This window comes from Podarcis vaucheri (assembly GCF_965113315.1).
Source record: "Podarcis vaucheri genome assembly, chromosome: 12".
NCBI classification, from domain to species: domain Eukaryota; kingdom Metazoa; phylum Chordata; class Lepidosauria; order Squamata; family Lacertidae; genus Podarcis; species Podarcis vaucheri.
In genome coordinates, this window is record NC_138750.1 from 52,713,061 (window position 1) to 52,726,849 (window position 13,789).

The window sequence follows — 13,789 nt, forward strand, 5'->3', positions numbered from 1 at the left end:
ATCACAGCCTACTTTAATAACTATGTTGTTAAAGGGTGACAGAACAGATGTTCTCTTAAGAAAAAAAATTAAGTGAGTTAATAGTATCCTACTTTTAATCTGGAAGAGCTGCGTTTGTGAAGCCTTGGGTTTGGGGCCTCTGATATGCCCTGTGTTTTAAAGCACTGCTTTAATGAAAGGGAACGAATTACTTTTCCCTCTCAAAGAGTTAACATGAGCCATGCGCAGCAGAGGCTCATGACCTGACCATCACTCAGAATTAAGGGTACTAGTCCTCTGGAAAGAGGGACCAGCAAATAAATGCAAAAGATGGCCATGTGCAAAAGACTGATTTAGTCTGGCTGTGCTCTAAAGCATCAGAAACTAATTTACGCTTCCTGAGCCACAGGAAAAGTGGCAAAAGGTCACAACTTGCCCCCCCAGCACTAATTACATTCCTGTGCTGGAGGGGTACACAAAGAAGGAGGGGGGGGGAGAAGGACATCTTCATAATCAGCCTTCTGGAAGGAAATAATCTTGGCCAGAACAGTTAACACATTCAGTGACTTAATGTGTAAACAGCAAGCTATAATCCCTCCCAGGGAAGCATGTTAATGCACTGCTCAGTTCTTGACAGGATGGGCAGAGGGGGAATTCTGCCACACAGAGGTTTCTGAGTTGCCTGCTTATCACTGCGTCAATGCACTGGCCTGTCGATACTTTATTTTATACTGGTACTTTGCAATTAAGGGATGCGGGTGGCGCTGTGGGTTAAACCACAGAGCCTAGGACTTGCCAATCAAAAGGTTGCGGTTCAAATCCCTGTGATGGGGTGAGCTCCCGTTGCTCAGTCCCTGCTCCTGCCAACCTAGCAGTTCGAAAGCACGTCAAAGTGCAAGTAAATAAATAGGTACCACTCCAGCGGGAAGGTAAATGGCGTTTCTGTGCGCTGCTCTGGTTTGCCAGAAGCGGCTTAGTCATGCTGGCCACATGACCCGGAAGCTGTATGCCAGCTCCCTCAGACAATAAAGCGAGATGAGCGCCACAACCCCAGAGTCGGTCACGACTGGACCTAATGGTCAGGGGTCCCTTTACCTTTACTTTGCAATTAGCTCTGGCTCATTTGCACTTTTCAAAGTGCGGCTGTAGGTACAGACATGAACGATATTTAACAGTAACAAGACGGTTGGGAAATGTCAGAAACTTACGACATTTACCAAAATCAGGTTAACATTTGGGTCTTTGAGAACTATATTCACTGTATCTGAAAAGCAATACCTTTATTATAGCCGGTCCATATTAATAAAGCTAGATGCAAGACATGTGAGTTACACAGAACACTTCCTCAGGTAGGATATTCAAAAACATTTTTAAAAGGGGGAACATTAGGTGTATGTGCTCAAAGGCAGGTGGTGTGAAGCCTTGCTTGTGTCTCCCTGCAGCTAGATCCTGTATAATTTTTTATTCTAATGGGCCGGCACAGCTATCCGGTTTTGCTCTGCTTTGGAGAAAGCATGTAAATAACTGTGAATCAGCTCTTAATAACTGGCATGCCTCATGTTCTAGCTTTATTATTATTAAATATTATTCTTAAAGACACACATACTATATCTATCAGGCATATCCAACAGGGTAAAAAGGGAATAAATGAACTCTGCAGGAAATACTTTAAAGAGCTTTAGATCTGTAGCTGCAGGGCAGAGTCTATAAATGCTAAGCTTGCGGCAAGGTTTAATTCTAACAAGTTCAACGGTGATATTTAATTCTAACAAGTTCGATGGTGACATGGGTGAGAAACAAGGAATCAAAACAACACATTCACATTGCCTTGAGCAAACATCCAAGAGCTTTCAGCTCCCCTCCTTTACATTGCTGCGTGTTACAGAGACCCTGCTGCAACCTGAACGTTTACAACCCTGCACCATGCATGTTTAATCAGAAATAAGTCCCACTGAATTCAACAGGATATACTCTCAAGTAAAACTGTAACCTTCGCCTCCAAGCCCTACAGCATCCAGCAAAGTGTATCAATTTTGCTTGCTAAAATGATGAGAAAGCTGAAAGTCTGTCCAAGCCAGGTTGCCTTGAAAGCGGGCAAATGTTTATTGTGGCTTTCCTCATGTCTTATGGCAGCAAATTCCAGAAGCTGAGAGGTCCACAAACAGCTGTTCTACAATGGAAGGGTTGGCAGGGGCCTTGTTTCTATCTGGCTTAATGCTTGGTGGAGTTGCAGGGTGGGGAGAGGAAGCAACTGCTGCTTAGCCCAGATCTCATTACCAGTGTTTTACATCATATATCCTGGAAGCAGCTGGCTGCCTAGTCCAACCTTCCTCAACCAGGTACCCTTCAGATACCCGGACTTTGGCTCCCATCAGGCCCAGCCAGCAAGGTCATCCAGTGGCAGGGACTGGCTGGATGACGAGGAATTGTGGGAGGCACCAGCTGGGAAACCCCCAAGGGACAGTCGGTATCTCCCCTCGGCCAAGCTGATAAAGCTCATTTTCTTCCCGAGCCTTCAGAATCGCCTCCCAACGTATTTAACGACCTTGAGCCTTTGATGGGGCTCCAAGGCACGTCCTCCCAGCAGAGCATCAAAACAGCACGCTGAAGTGATGAGATTTATGGCTACATTGCTATACTTTATTTTCTAGCTACGAAGACAGCTAAAAAATATACATCCTCTCTCTCTGAGAGCAGAGAGCAACTGAACAAAGGAACAAAGGAAACAGGAAACCACTAACGTCACATCCCGTCTCCCTTTTCCGTGAGACTGCAAGGTCTCTGCAGAGTCCTGTGACTCCACACAGCTTCACAGTGATAACAGAAACTAACAGGGACACCCCAGAGGAGGAAGGCTCAGAGCCAAGGGATTGGTGGTGGGACACTGAGGAGATGTCAGAGGGAGAAGAGTGGGGGTGGTGGTTTTTGGATGCTGAAGAGGCAACGGGGTTTAGTGAGCAAGGCGAGCCTGTGACAAGGAGCAGCTCAGACTCAGAGGCTGAAGCAGAGAATACAGGGAGTCTGACTCTCTTACTGTGGCCAGTTTCCCTCCTCCCTTGAGGAACGTGGCATGTGGAATGATGTGCAGAGCAGAACAGAGATTACAGGTACCCAGACACAGTTTGAGACTGCTTGGAAAACATCTAGCAGGAGAGAAGCCTTAGAGGGGGTTGAAGGCGAGGGCCGTCAGTCCTGGCAACTGCTCTATAGGGGCAGGACCTGCCAGGAGTGTTGTGTGCCGTTTTTTTGAATACAGAATTTACTACACCGAAAGACTCTGCTTATTGTGTGCTGACCTGCATCTCGACACGCACCAAAGGAGTTGTATTCCAGCCACACCTGGAGACCACCTGGTTGGGGGTATCTAGCCCAGTCAGCCATACTTGGTTCAGCTCCTTCCTCCTGGGCCGTGTCCAGAAAGTGGTGTTGGGGGATGAGTGTTCAGACCCCTGGGCTCTCACTTGTGGGGTGCCTCAGGGTTCCATCCTCTCCCCCATGCTTTTTAATATCTATATGAAGCCGCTGGGAGAGATCATCAGGGGGTTTGGGCTGGGTGTTCATCAGTATGCAGATGACACCCAGCTCTACCTCTCCTTTAAATCAGAACCAGTGAAGGCGGTGAAGGTCCTGTGTGAGTGTCTGGAGGCGGTTGGAGGATGGATGGCGGCTAACAGATTGAGGTTGAATCCTGACATGACAGAAGTACTGTTTTTGGGGGACAGGGGGCGGGCAGGTGTGGGGGATTCCCTGGTCCTGAATGGGGTAACTGTGCCCCTGAAGGACCAGGTGTGCAGCCTGGGATTCATTTTGGATTCACAGTTGTCCATGGAGGCACAGGTTAATTCTGTGTCCAGGGCAACTGTCTACCAGCTCCACCTGGTACGCAGGCTAAGACTGTCTCACCAGAGTGGTGCATGCTCTGGTTATCTCCCGCATGGACTACTGCAATGTGCTCTACATTGGACTACCTTTGAAGGTGACCCAGAAACTGCAATTAATCCAGAATGTGGCAGCTAGACTGGTGACTGGGAGTGGTTGCCAGGACCACATAACACCGATTCTGAGAGATCTGCATTGGGTCCCAGTATGTTTCCGAGCACAATTCAAAGTGTTGGTGCTGACCTTTAAAGCCCTAAACGGCCTCAGTCCTGTATACCTGAAGGAACATCTCCACCCCCATCGTTCAGCCCGGACACTGAGATCCAGTGCTGAGGGCCTTCTGGCCGTTCCCTCATTGCGAGCAGTAAGGTTACAGGGAACCAGACAGAGGGCCTTCTCGGTAGTGGCGTCTGCCCTGTGGAACGCCCTCCCAGCAGATGTCAAGGCAATAAACTACTATTTTACTTTTAAAAGACAACTGAAGGCAGCCCTCTTTAGGGAAGTTTTTAATGTCTAATGCTGTATTGTTTTTAATATTCAGTTGGAAGCCGCCCAGAGTGGCTGGGGAAACCCAGCCAGATGGGCGGGGTATAAATAATAAATTATTGTTGTTGTTGTTGTTGTTGTTGTACAGCTGTAGAGTGATTCCTTATAGGCACTATTAATAAGGTGGCCTGCTTTGCCGCATGGTTATATGACAATACGAGAATCCTACCTTCGCAGGTCAGGATGAAATAGGCCATGTTGTGGCTGAAAGATGCACTGAAGTACGTGCAGTTGTTTATCAGGTCACAAGAGAGGCACTGCCTGTTGAAGTTCCCTTTAGTGCTGGCACTGAGAAAGAGGAGAAAACAACACGTCTGATTATTCAGCTGGCATGTGGAACAGGCATGTGGATTTGTGATGGCAGGACCTTGGACAGAGTTGGGTGCTTTCTCAACCAGGTGTTTAGGGGCTGGAGCTGCCCCTGGGCATGGTGTGATGGTCTAGTCCACAGCAGCTTTGGTTTTTAGAACTGGGAAATGGCCGTGGCTCAGTGGTCAGGAGAATCCCCTTCCCATGCAGAAGGTCTTGCAGCTCCAGGCAGACCTGGAAGAGACCCCTGCCTGAAACCCTGGAGAGCTGCTGCTGCCAGCCAGTGCAGGCAACACTGAGAAAGATAGCATAAGGCAGATTCCTATGTTCCCAATCCAGCCCACCCCCCACATCCCCATCTGAAGAATCTGGCAGGCCCCCGTTTCCTCTGCTGGCGGGTGGCGCCTCCTCCTGTTGGGAAGCAGGAAATTGCCCCAAATCACGCACCTGCAAAGGAGTCTCGGCAGCATCAAAAACCAAAGGAAGCAAAAGAAGAGGCTTCTAAACAGTACTGGAAAATACCATATTTTTTGCTCTATAAGACTCACTTTTTCCCTCCTAAAAAGTAAGGGGAAATGTGTGTGCGTCTTATGGAGTGAATGCTGGCTGTACAGTTATCCCAGAAGCCAGAACAGCAAGAGGGATTGCTGCTTTCACTGCGCAGCGATCCCTCTTGCTGTTCTGGCTTCTGAGATTCAGATTTTTTTTTCTTCTTGTTTTCCTCCTCCAAAAACTGGTCTGGTGCGTCTTATAGAGCGAAAAATACGGTACCTTCCAAAAGCGATAGTTGCTGTGACAGCAGAGCCTTGGTCTTATGCCCCTAAGAAAGTTGGTCACCACCTGGGAATTTTATTGCTTTATTAGCAATAAACATTTGAAAATGTTTTTCCTCCAGTACCCTTTCAAGCCTTTATCTCTTCTTCGTTACTTTTCAACTGTGCAGCTCTGGTCCCTCTTTTGTTCTACTGGAGCAGACCAGAGTGAAGCCTGCTCCGACTTGGTCCGCTCTGGTTGTCTTGCCCCCCTCAAGCCGCCGTGGATAGGCCAGAATTTGAATCTGGGTTTGGTGGAACCCAGCAGGTTCCATGACAGCCAGGGGAGCGGAGCAACGGTCAGAAGGACGGCGTGGCTGCGGGAGGACGGGGAAGCCTCACGCCGGGCCGCAAACGACGCCCACCGCCAGACCGGGGTGAGCGGCCATTTCTCAAATTAGAAAACCACTTGTAAATCTTTTGGGAAACTGATTGCTCTTTTGGGAAACTGAGTCCTCCCCCACACAATTCCATGTATCTTCTTTTGGCTTACTTTGCACTGAATTTGCTCAGGTGTAAGAAGAACTGATAACAACCTCTTTCAAGGAAAAGTCTGGACATTGTTTCTTCCATGAAAATAAATCATACCTGTATAAATGCCGTGTCCTTGGTAACTCTTCTGTGCTGAGGAAATAGCTAGAATAAAATGCACATAGATTATAACCAGATTTTTGAGAGCAGTATTTCGTCTGGGTTATCTGCATAGGCACAAACTATTCAGAAGAAAGGTGGAAGAGATATGCCCCATGGACTCCTTGCACCCTAGAAACATTATTCTGATGCCTTTTAAGTTCTAATTCCAGTTTTTGTTTTGTTTAAAAGAGAGTCTCTCTTCCTGTGGCTGCAAGTTTGGAATGGTAAAATGAACAGGAAAAAAGAGGCAAAATTATAGGGGCGGGGACTTTCCCCCTAGAGCTCATGATTTTCATGTCTACATGATTGGACCTGTTTGTCACGCAGGCAGTGGTGAAAACCAATCATAAACCTATGTGCAAATTTGTGTTGCTAAAAAATGTCAGCAGTGCACCAATGTTCTCATGCAGATGTTTCACATTTGGAAAGAACTTTAAAAGAAAATGCAACATGTTCACCAAATGCAGCTGAACACACATTTGTCAAAATCATTAGCTACATGCAATTAAATACACAAGATTAGCCCAGCCTTCCAGCTGTCAGATGAACATTTCTAAAGAAATTTTATTATTCAGCAGTTATACAAAGCAATAGAAAAAGAGCTGTCCATTGTACTGATTTTAAATGGATGTTCTATATAAAAAAGGCTGGATTAAAAGGCACCCAAATGCTTCAGAGATTCCATGTTTGCAATATGACAGCCCCCGCCCCTGAGAAGCAGCGTTGAATGTCTTTGAATACTCTTTTTACATTGGAAAAATGTTTATGTGTGTAGCAGTAAGCCAAAGGCCAAGCAAGATATATCCAAAATGCTCCTTAAGCCACTGTCCTGAAGTTACTTATTCCACAGTGGTATGAATCATTTTAGTTGGTAAAACATTGAACAGGAGCACCCTCACAATAATACTCTGATTCTTATGCTTACACCCATTTCACAGAGGAGACTTTCCTACTTACCAGAGCAATGCGAGGGAAGCCTAGCTTCTGTATTTAAGCACATTAATATCACAGGTTTCAATCCAGAGCAATGCCCACTGGGTCACACATAAGCGCGCCACTAATCCAGTTACCCTTGCAGTGCTGTCAACTGAACCTTCTAAGACATGGAAACTGACTTGACATGGTTTGGTGTTCCTTACATTTTATGGTGCCTTTCCTCATATCCCAAAATCCTGGTCACATCCCAGTCACCCGATGTGATTGACTGTAAATCGTTGCTGCTGCTGTTGGGCTGCCGAGAAAGGAGGAAGAGGTGAATTTCAAAACATGGAGCAAGGTGTTCTAACGATGATCAAACATATATCTGCATTATCTTCTTCAGAGCAAGTCCCTTTTTCTGATACATTTTTAAAAAGACACTAATTTATTCTTCTTCTATCCTCCTAGAAGTGAAAATAATAAATTGAGCCAAATTCATGCTTGGGATAGCCGTATTTCAGAATTTCTCAAATTGTGCTATAGGGCTTCTGAAGCCTCTCCAAAAATGGCAAAGATGGAGCAGAGACAGATGAGCGGAGTCTGATTGGGAAACCTCTACTTACTGCCCTTCTGTCACACTCTTTCTCCAAAGAGCTCAGGCAGAATCTATTGAAAGACAGTGACTGGCCTACAGTCACCAGTGAGATTCAGTGGGAATCTGAGCCCTCTCTCCCTAGCTTAAGTCCAGCGCTTTGGCTACAAATGGATGCTCGCTTTTCAGGGTCACAGAAGTTGCATCTGAAAAACATACAGAAATGCTTCCTTGTAAGGGAATCTAACCCACGCTGCACCCTAAGCCCTCAGTGCTCACACCCAAAGGAGCCTCCTCTCTACTCTCTGTGCAACCCAGTCAAACCTGCTCACTCTGCGGGGCTGCAGCTGTTCCTCAGCCAAATTCTCCATCAAAGGAGACCAGTTCATTTTTCTTTGGTTGTTGCCCATCAACCCCTCTTTCTTTGATCTGCAAATTATGTTTTTCATTTAAACACCTTTTGCCAGCAGATTCCACTGATAGCAAGCCAGCCACAGGATTTCCTGCAAAACACTGTTTGTATCAACCCACTACAGTACTCAGATGTCGTTGTCTTCAACAGATGCACATTTTCTTGGAAATGCTTTGCATGTCATATGTCATATGTCTAGGTGTTGACTTGTTATATCGTCAAAACAACCAATGTAAGTGTGCTACAGGGGTGGGGATTCTGTGGTCTTCCAGATGTTGTTGGACTACAACTCCCATAATCCATGACCACCGGCTATGCTACCAGAGGCTGATGAGAGCTGGAGTCCAACAACATCCAGAGAGCCAATATTCTTGGTATATTACTTTTCACCCACACCCAAAAAGGCATTTAGCAGCAGCAGAGCTTTGTCTCACCTGCGATGAAGACATGGTAATGTGGTAAAACTCGCCTCTCCCTCCCTGAGGGATGGCTCGGACAAAGAAGAACCTCCTGCCATCTCTGGAGAAGACGGGCTCTTCGTTCTGCAAATACAAAGCAGTTGCAAATGAATGCACGGATAAATATTCATGAATCTTGAAATAAACCACTCAAGACAGCAACCGTGCCAGTCCCATCCTTCTGCCAGGCTCCTTCAGCCACATGTGGATTCAAACCATGTATCTTCTAGGATTGCGGCTGAAATCCAGCTCAGTGAAAATTAGGCTATCCTTGTGCAAAACACTGTGGGCACAAGTTGCAGCTTTATCAGCCTTTTGCCTTGGTCCACAAGGCCCTCCTCCCTTCATTGGTTGCTCCCCTTTCCAGATGCAAAATAAACTGACTTGCTTCTGTTTATATGCTTGACTTGCCTGCCTGCTCTGTCCTTGGAAACTCAGGCCCCATCTGTACTGTACAATTTAAAGCACTAAGCAGGCACAGCTTCCCACAAAGATCCCTGGGACCTGTAGTTTGCTAAAGGTGCTGAGAGTTTTTAGGAGACCCCTTATTTCCCTCACAGAGCTGCAATTCCCAACATGGTCTAACAACCCGTCCCTATTCCCAGGGAACTCTGGAAACTGTAGCCCATGGGTAGGCAAAGTAAGGCCTGGGGGCCGGATCCGGCCCAATCACCTTCTAAATCTGGCCCACAGATGGTCTGGGAATCAGCATGTTTTTACATGAGTAGAATGTGGCCTTTTATTTAAAATGCATATCTGGGTTATTTGTGGGGCCTGCCTGGTATTTTTACATGAGTAGAATGTGTGATTTTATTTAAAATGCATCTCTGGGTTATTTGTGGGGCATAGGAATTCGTTCATTTCCCCCAAAAAATATAGTCCGCCCCCCCCCACAAGGTCTGAGGGACAGTGACCCCTGCTGTAGCCCCATGAGGGGAACAGGGGTTTCTGAATAACTCTCAGCATCCTTAACAAACTACAGCGTTTGTTACACGTGAGCACATTTAGTCCCACTAAACTATGCCTTAGCATTCACAGGTCATACCCTGGAGCCCCTGACAAGAGCTGTAGTAAGGTAGCAGGGAGCTTCTTCCAGGTTCTAGGGCTATATCTTGTAAACAGCATACAGCTGAGCTGGCTGATCCTTAGAATCTTGAAGCCCTGCAATTCCAAAGGCTTCTGCTGTTGCTGTTCATTGAGAAGCGGCTCTGTGACTCTGATCAAGAGAAATAACCCTCAGGAGATTTTGGGCATCGCAGCACTTTGATGTTCAAATATATTATCCCTTTGCACAGTTAAAACAAAAAATCACAGGCGCATACAATGGCCTACAGAGAAACAGCTAGAAGGCACCAATCGTATAGATTTCTGTTAAAAGAGTACACAGCTTAATACTTTGTTTCTGCCAAAGGCTACCAACTAAGCTGGAACAGCTGATCCAGACTTTGCTATCTGTCTACATGCCTTCCCCTCGCAAAACGCTGCCATTCTGATTGACTCAAGGTAAACACCAATAATAATTACTCTGAACCAGGGCTTTTGTTAACCATGGTTCACAACCAAGAGCTGTTTGAATGAGGAAACTTCTGCCCTGTTAGCCCTACCATTTTCAGGCATCTCCCTACCCCACCCAGTGCCCCTGATGACTTAGTGGTCTGGGGGGGGACCCCTTTTTCTGACCAACTCTTCCATCTCTTTTGCTGCATCTAACACAAGCGCACAGAGTTCGCATCCCTAGACAAAGTGTGGCTTTATTATAGAAAGGTAGGTTCCTATGTCACTGCTGATCTGTATTGAAGTATGTGCTTGCATCTCTCAATTTGCCCCTTTGTGGTTCTGCTCTCTTGCTTTTGAGTGTGGAACCTTTTATTAAGGAGATGGAAAGACCACTATTACCTGTCTGTGCAGCCAGGCTACGCTCTCATCTTCATGTTTCTGAAACAAAGCAACATAATTAAAATATTATACTGTAGTTTGCATCTATTATACTTTGCTCATCAGGGCAGAAAGCTATTTGACTCAATTCCAGCAATGCCTGAGCAAGCACAGAGGAGCCCATCTGAGTATGATTTATGAGCGGGCAACTTGAAAGGCCTTTGCTCTTGATTAAACAAATGAATGTGTTTAAAGCAGGGCAGTAATCTATGTGAATAACAGTAAGAGGATAATTATTCACATTGTTTGTAAGCAACCCAGGGTTTTGCTTGGTGGAGGAACACTGAAACGCCACCCCCCCTTCTACCACACACCTGGGCCAAGCTATGCCCCAGGCCACATATGAACACCTATTTGAGTGGGGATCCTGAGTGTCAAATTTCTCCCCATCCCAATTTTTGTGTGGGAGATGAATAATGATGAGTAACATGGCCTGCATCAGGTGGAGCTTTTGCATTGAGGTCTAAGTTGGCTCCTATATTACATCACTGAATGGGGGAGGGGATGGTCGTATGCCACACCTAGACAACCACCCGAAAGACCCAAGTCTTCAACTGGTGGCTCTGGAGCTAATAGCAGGTTGCTGACTGATCTAAGCTAGGCTGAAACAGGAGCACTACCACCATACAAATGCATCGTGAAAAATTTAAGAAATGAGTTCCAAAATGCATGTTCGAATTAAAGCTGGACCCTGAGTCTCAGTCTCAAAAGACTGAAGAGTACTGGCCAATTGGCACACTTTTAAAAAGGGATCCAGGGGTAATCCTGGAAATTATGGGCCAGTTAGCTTCACATCTGTCCCTGGGAAACTAGGGAGTTTCCTATTCCAATTCCAATTGCATGCATCTTTTGCTTTCAGTGCACACAATGGGTCGCTCACCTTTTTCAGGCTTCAAAAAATTGGTGCAGACTACAAATGCCAAACGAAAAGCTACGGGTGTCCAGCTGCCTGGCATCAAAACACTGATACTACTATTGAACATTCAACTTGTTTTACTTTATGTTGCAAGCTGCCCTGAGAACTTTATGTTGCACATGGACAATACATGCTGCGGGTAAATAAAAATGAATACCCTTGTGCAGACTCCAGTTGTTGCATCACAGAGAGTCAGGATAGAAACATTCTGTGCCCTGTTCAGCCAGTTTACTGCAACTTTGGTACTGCTTGCCCACTTCACCATGGTTATATAGTACTCCCTAAAAACAAATGAAGGCATGTGAGTGCTACTCTTACATGTACTTAGAACACAATTTCCCTTCACTGTACAGACCCAAATATTTGTTTTTGGAATGTGGACTATTAATAAACATGATACACTGCACAGACTCAAATATTTGTTTTTGGAATGTGGACTATTAATAAATTTGATGCAGAATGCCGTGATTGTAACAAGTCCAGGATTCATTTTTGTGTTCCTCTCTTTGAACTTCGTCTGAATTCCCATACTACCTACATCATAATCAGCCCCTTGCCCGCTTATTGCTTTTTTATGTTCTCGAGGCATGCAGCGTGCCACTTCTCCCCCTTGAGCTAAGAAAGGGGTAAATGACTTGATAATGAATGAGTGTCGCAGTTGTAAGACTGACAAATCATGCAACATTATCATATTCAAGTGGAATGCACAGGTCAAAGTCATCTTTAAATTATAAGACAATGACTTTTCACAGTGTGTACAGTCCATAAAATTTTTATGAGTTCATTTGTTTGCCATAAAATATGTATAAAGGAGTTGTTGCTCTCGTTGGGATTAATGTGCTGCGTCGCCGGAGAAATCGCTTGCATTCTGGAAAGGATTTGCTGTGCATACAGAGGAGGAAGGACTCAGAAGGATGAAGATGATTATCCAGCAAAATAAGAAGACAGAGCACAAGCATTCTGCTGCAGGGCAGAAGAACTGAGTTGCCCATGCCTAGCATTTGAATTTTGGGAAATATAACGGTGCACTAGAAATTCAGTATCATAAACATTTTTTCTCTCCCTCTCTTTCACATGACAATTTGGCACCAGCATATTCTCTAGGGCAGTGGTTCACAGTTGGTACCATGGAGGCATCAATGTTTTCAAAAGCTTGGATTTTGAATTAGTAATACTTAGCTAATTGAGCTAAGATGTATGGAAGTGAGAGCTGGACCATAGAAAAGGCTGATCACTGAAGAATTTATGCTTTTGGATTACGGTGCTAGAGGAGACTCTTGAGAGTCCCATGGACTGCAAGAAGATCAAACCTCTTCATTCTTAAGGAAATCAGCCCTGAGTGCTCACTGGAAGGACAGATCCTGAGGCTGAGGCTCCAATACTTTAGCCACCTCATGAGAAGAGAAGACTCCCTGGAAAAGACCCGGATGTTGGGAAAGATTGAGGGTACAAGGAGAAGGGGATTACAGAGGATGAGATGGTTGGACAGTGTTCTTGAAGCTACCAACATGAGTCTGACCAAACTGCAGGAGGCAGTGGAAGACAGGAGGGCCTGGCGTGCTCTGGTCCATGGAGTCAGACACAACTAAACAACAGCAAGCTAATTGAGAACCACTGCTCTAGAAAAACAGCTTGTTTTCCTTTTGTTAATAAAACTAAAATAAGCAGAGAATGGAAAACTCCTTCCGACAGCATTAAGAACACAATATAAGAACATAAGGAGAACCTGCTGGTTCAGGCAAGTGGCCCATGTAGTTCAGTATCAAGTTCTCACAGGGACCACCCAGATGTCTGTGGGAAACCTGTAAGGGGTTTCCTGAGCACAACAGCACCCTCCTCTCTTGCAGTTCCACCAACTAAAAACATGCTGCTTCCAACTATGGAGGCACAGCCGTCACGGTGAGTGGCCACTGATAACAAGCTTGCACAATTTAAGAATCAATGTGAAAGTAGGACAAATTGTTGTCTCCTACACCTTCTAGAAACCCAAAGCAGCTGGAATCAGGAGGTTTTCCAACATGGTGTGATGGCTATATTTATGTCTTTTCTCGAACTTGGTGGTGATTTTTTTTTTTTTAATCAAAATAGAGAGAGGCATTCAGACAATCCAAAACTGGGTCACAAAACTAAGGGTTTGATGACGACTGATGAGAACCAGGGATTCCAAATCTTGCACGAGGAATATGTTGGACTTGATCGTACGGTTTGTGTAATTATGATGGTGATGATATATTACTTTCTGGTTCAATATGATTTATTTTCATTTGGATTAATGGTTACAGTGGATGAGACCCACATGGCAGAGGAGTGGTTCAGAACATAAGAAGAGTCCTGCTGGATCAGACCGAAGGCTTATCTAGTCTAGCATTCTGTTATCATAGTAGCTAAGCAGATGCCTAC

At 45.4% G+C, this 13,789-nt stretch overlaps 1 protein-coding gene across 6 annotated transcripts in view; it reads right to left on the bottom strand.

Moving 5' to 3' along the window:
- Positions 1–13,789, bottom strand: part of DPP6 (dipeptidyl peptidase like 6) — a 506,040-nt gene that overhangs the window by 31,587 nt on the left and 460,664 nt on the right. For all 6 annotated transcript variants that reach the window (XM_082192256.1, XM_082192258.1, XM_082192255.1 and 3 more), the window contains exons 11-16: positions 11,547–11,670; positions 10,435–10,473; positions 8,515–8,622; positions 7,298–7,389; positions 6,114–6,161; positions 4,574–4,692 (exon numbers count right to left, since the gene is read on the bottom strand). In XM_082192256.1, coding sequence (XP_082048382.1) covers positions 4,574–4,692; positions 6,114–6,161; positions 7,298–7,389; positions 8,515–8,622; positions 10,435–10,473; positions 11,547–11,670 — 530 coding nt within the window. The remainder of the gene's footprint in view (positions 1–4,573; positions 4,693–6,113; positions 6,162–7,297; positions 7,390–8,514; positions 8,623–10,434; positions 10,474–11,546; positions 11,671–13,789) is intronic.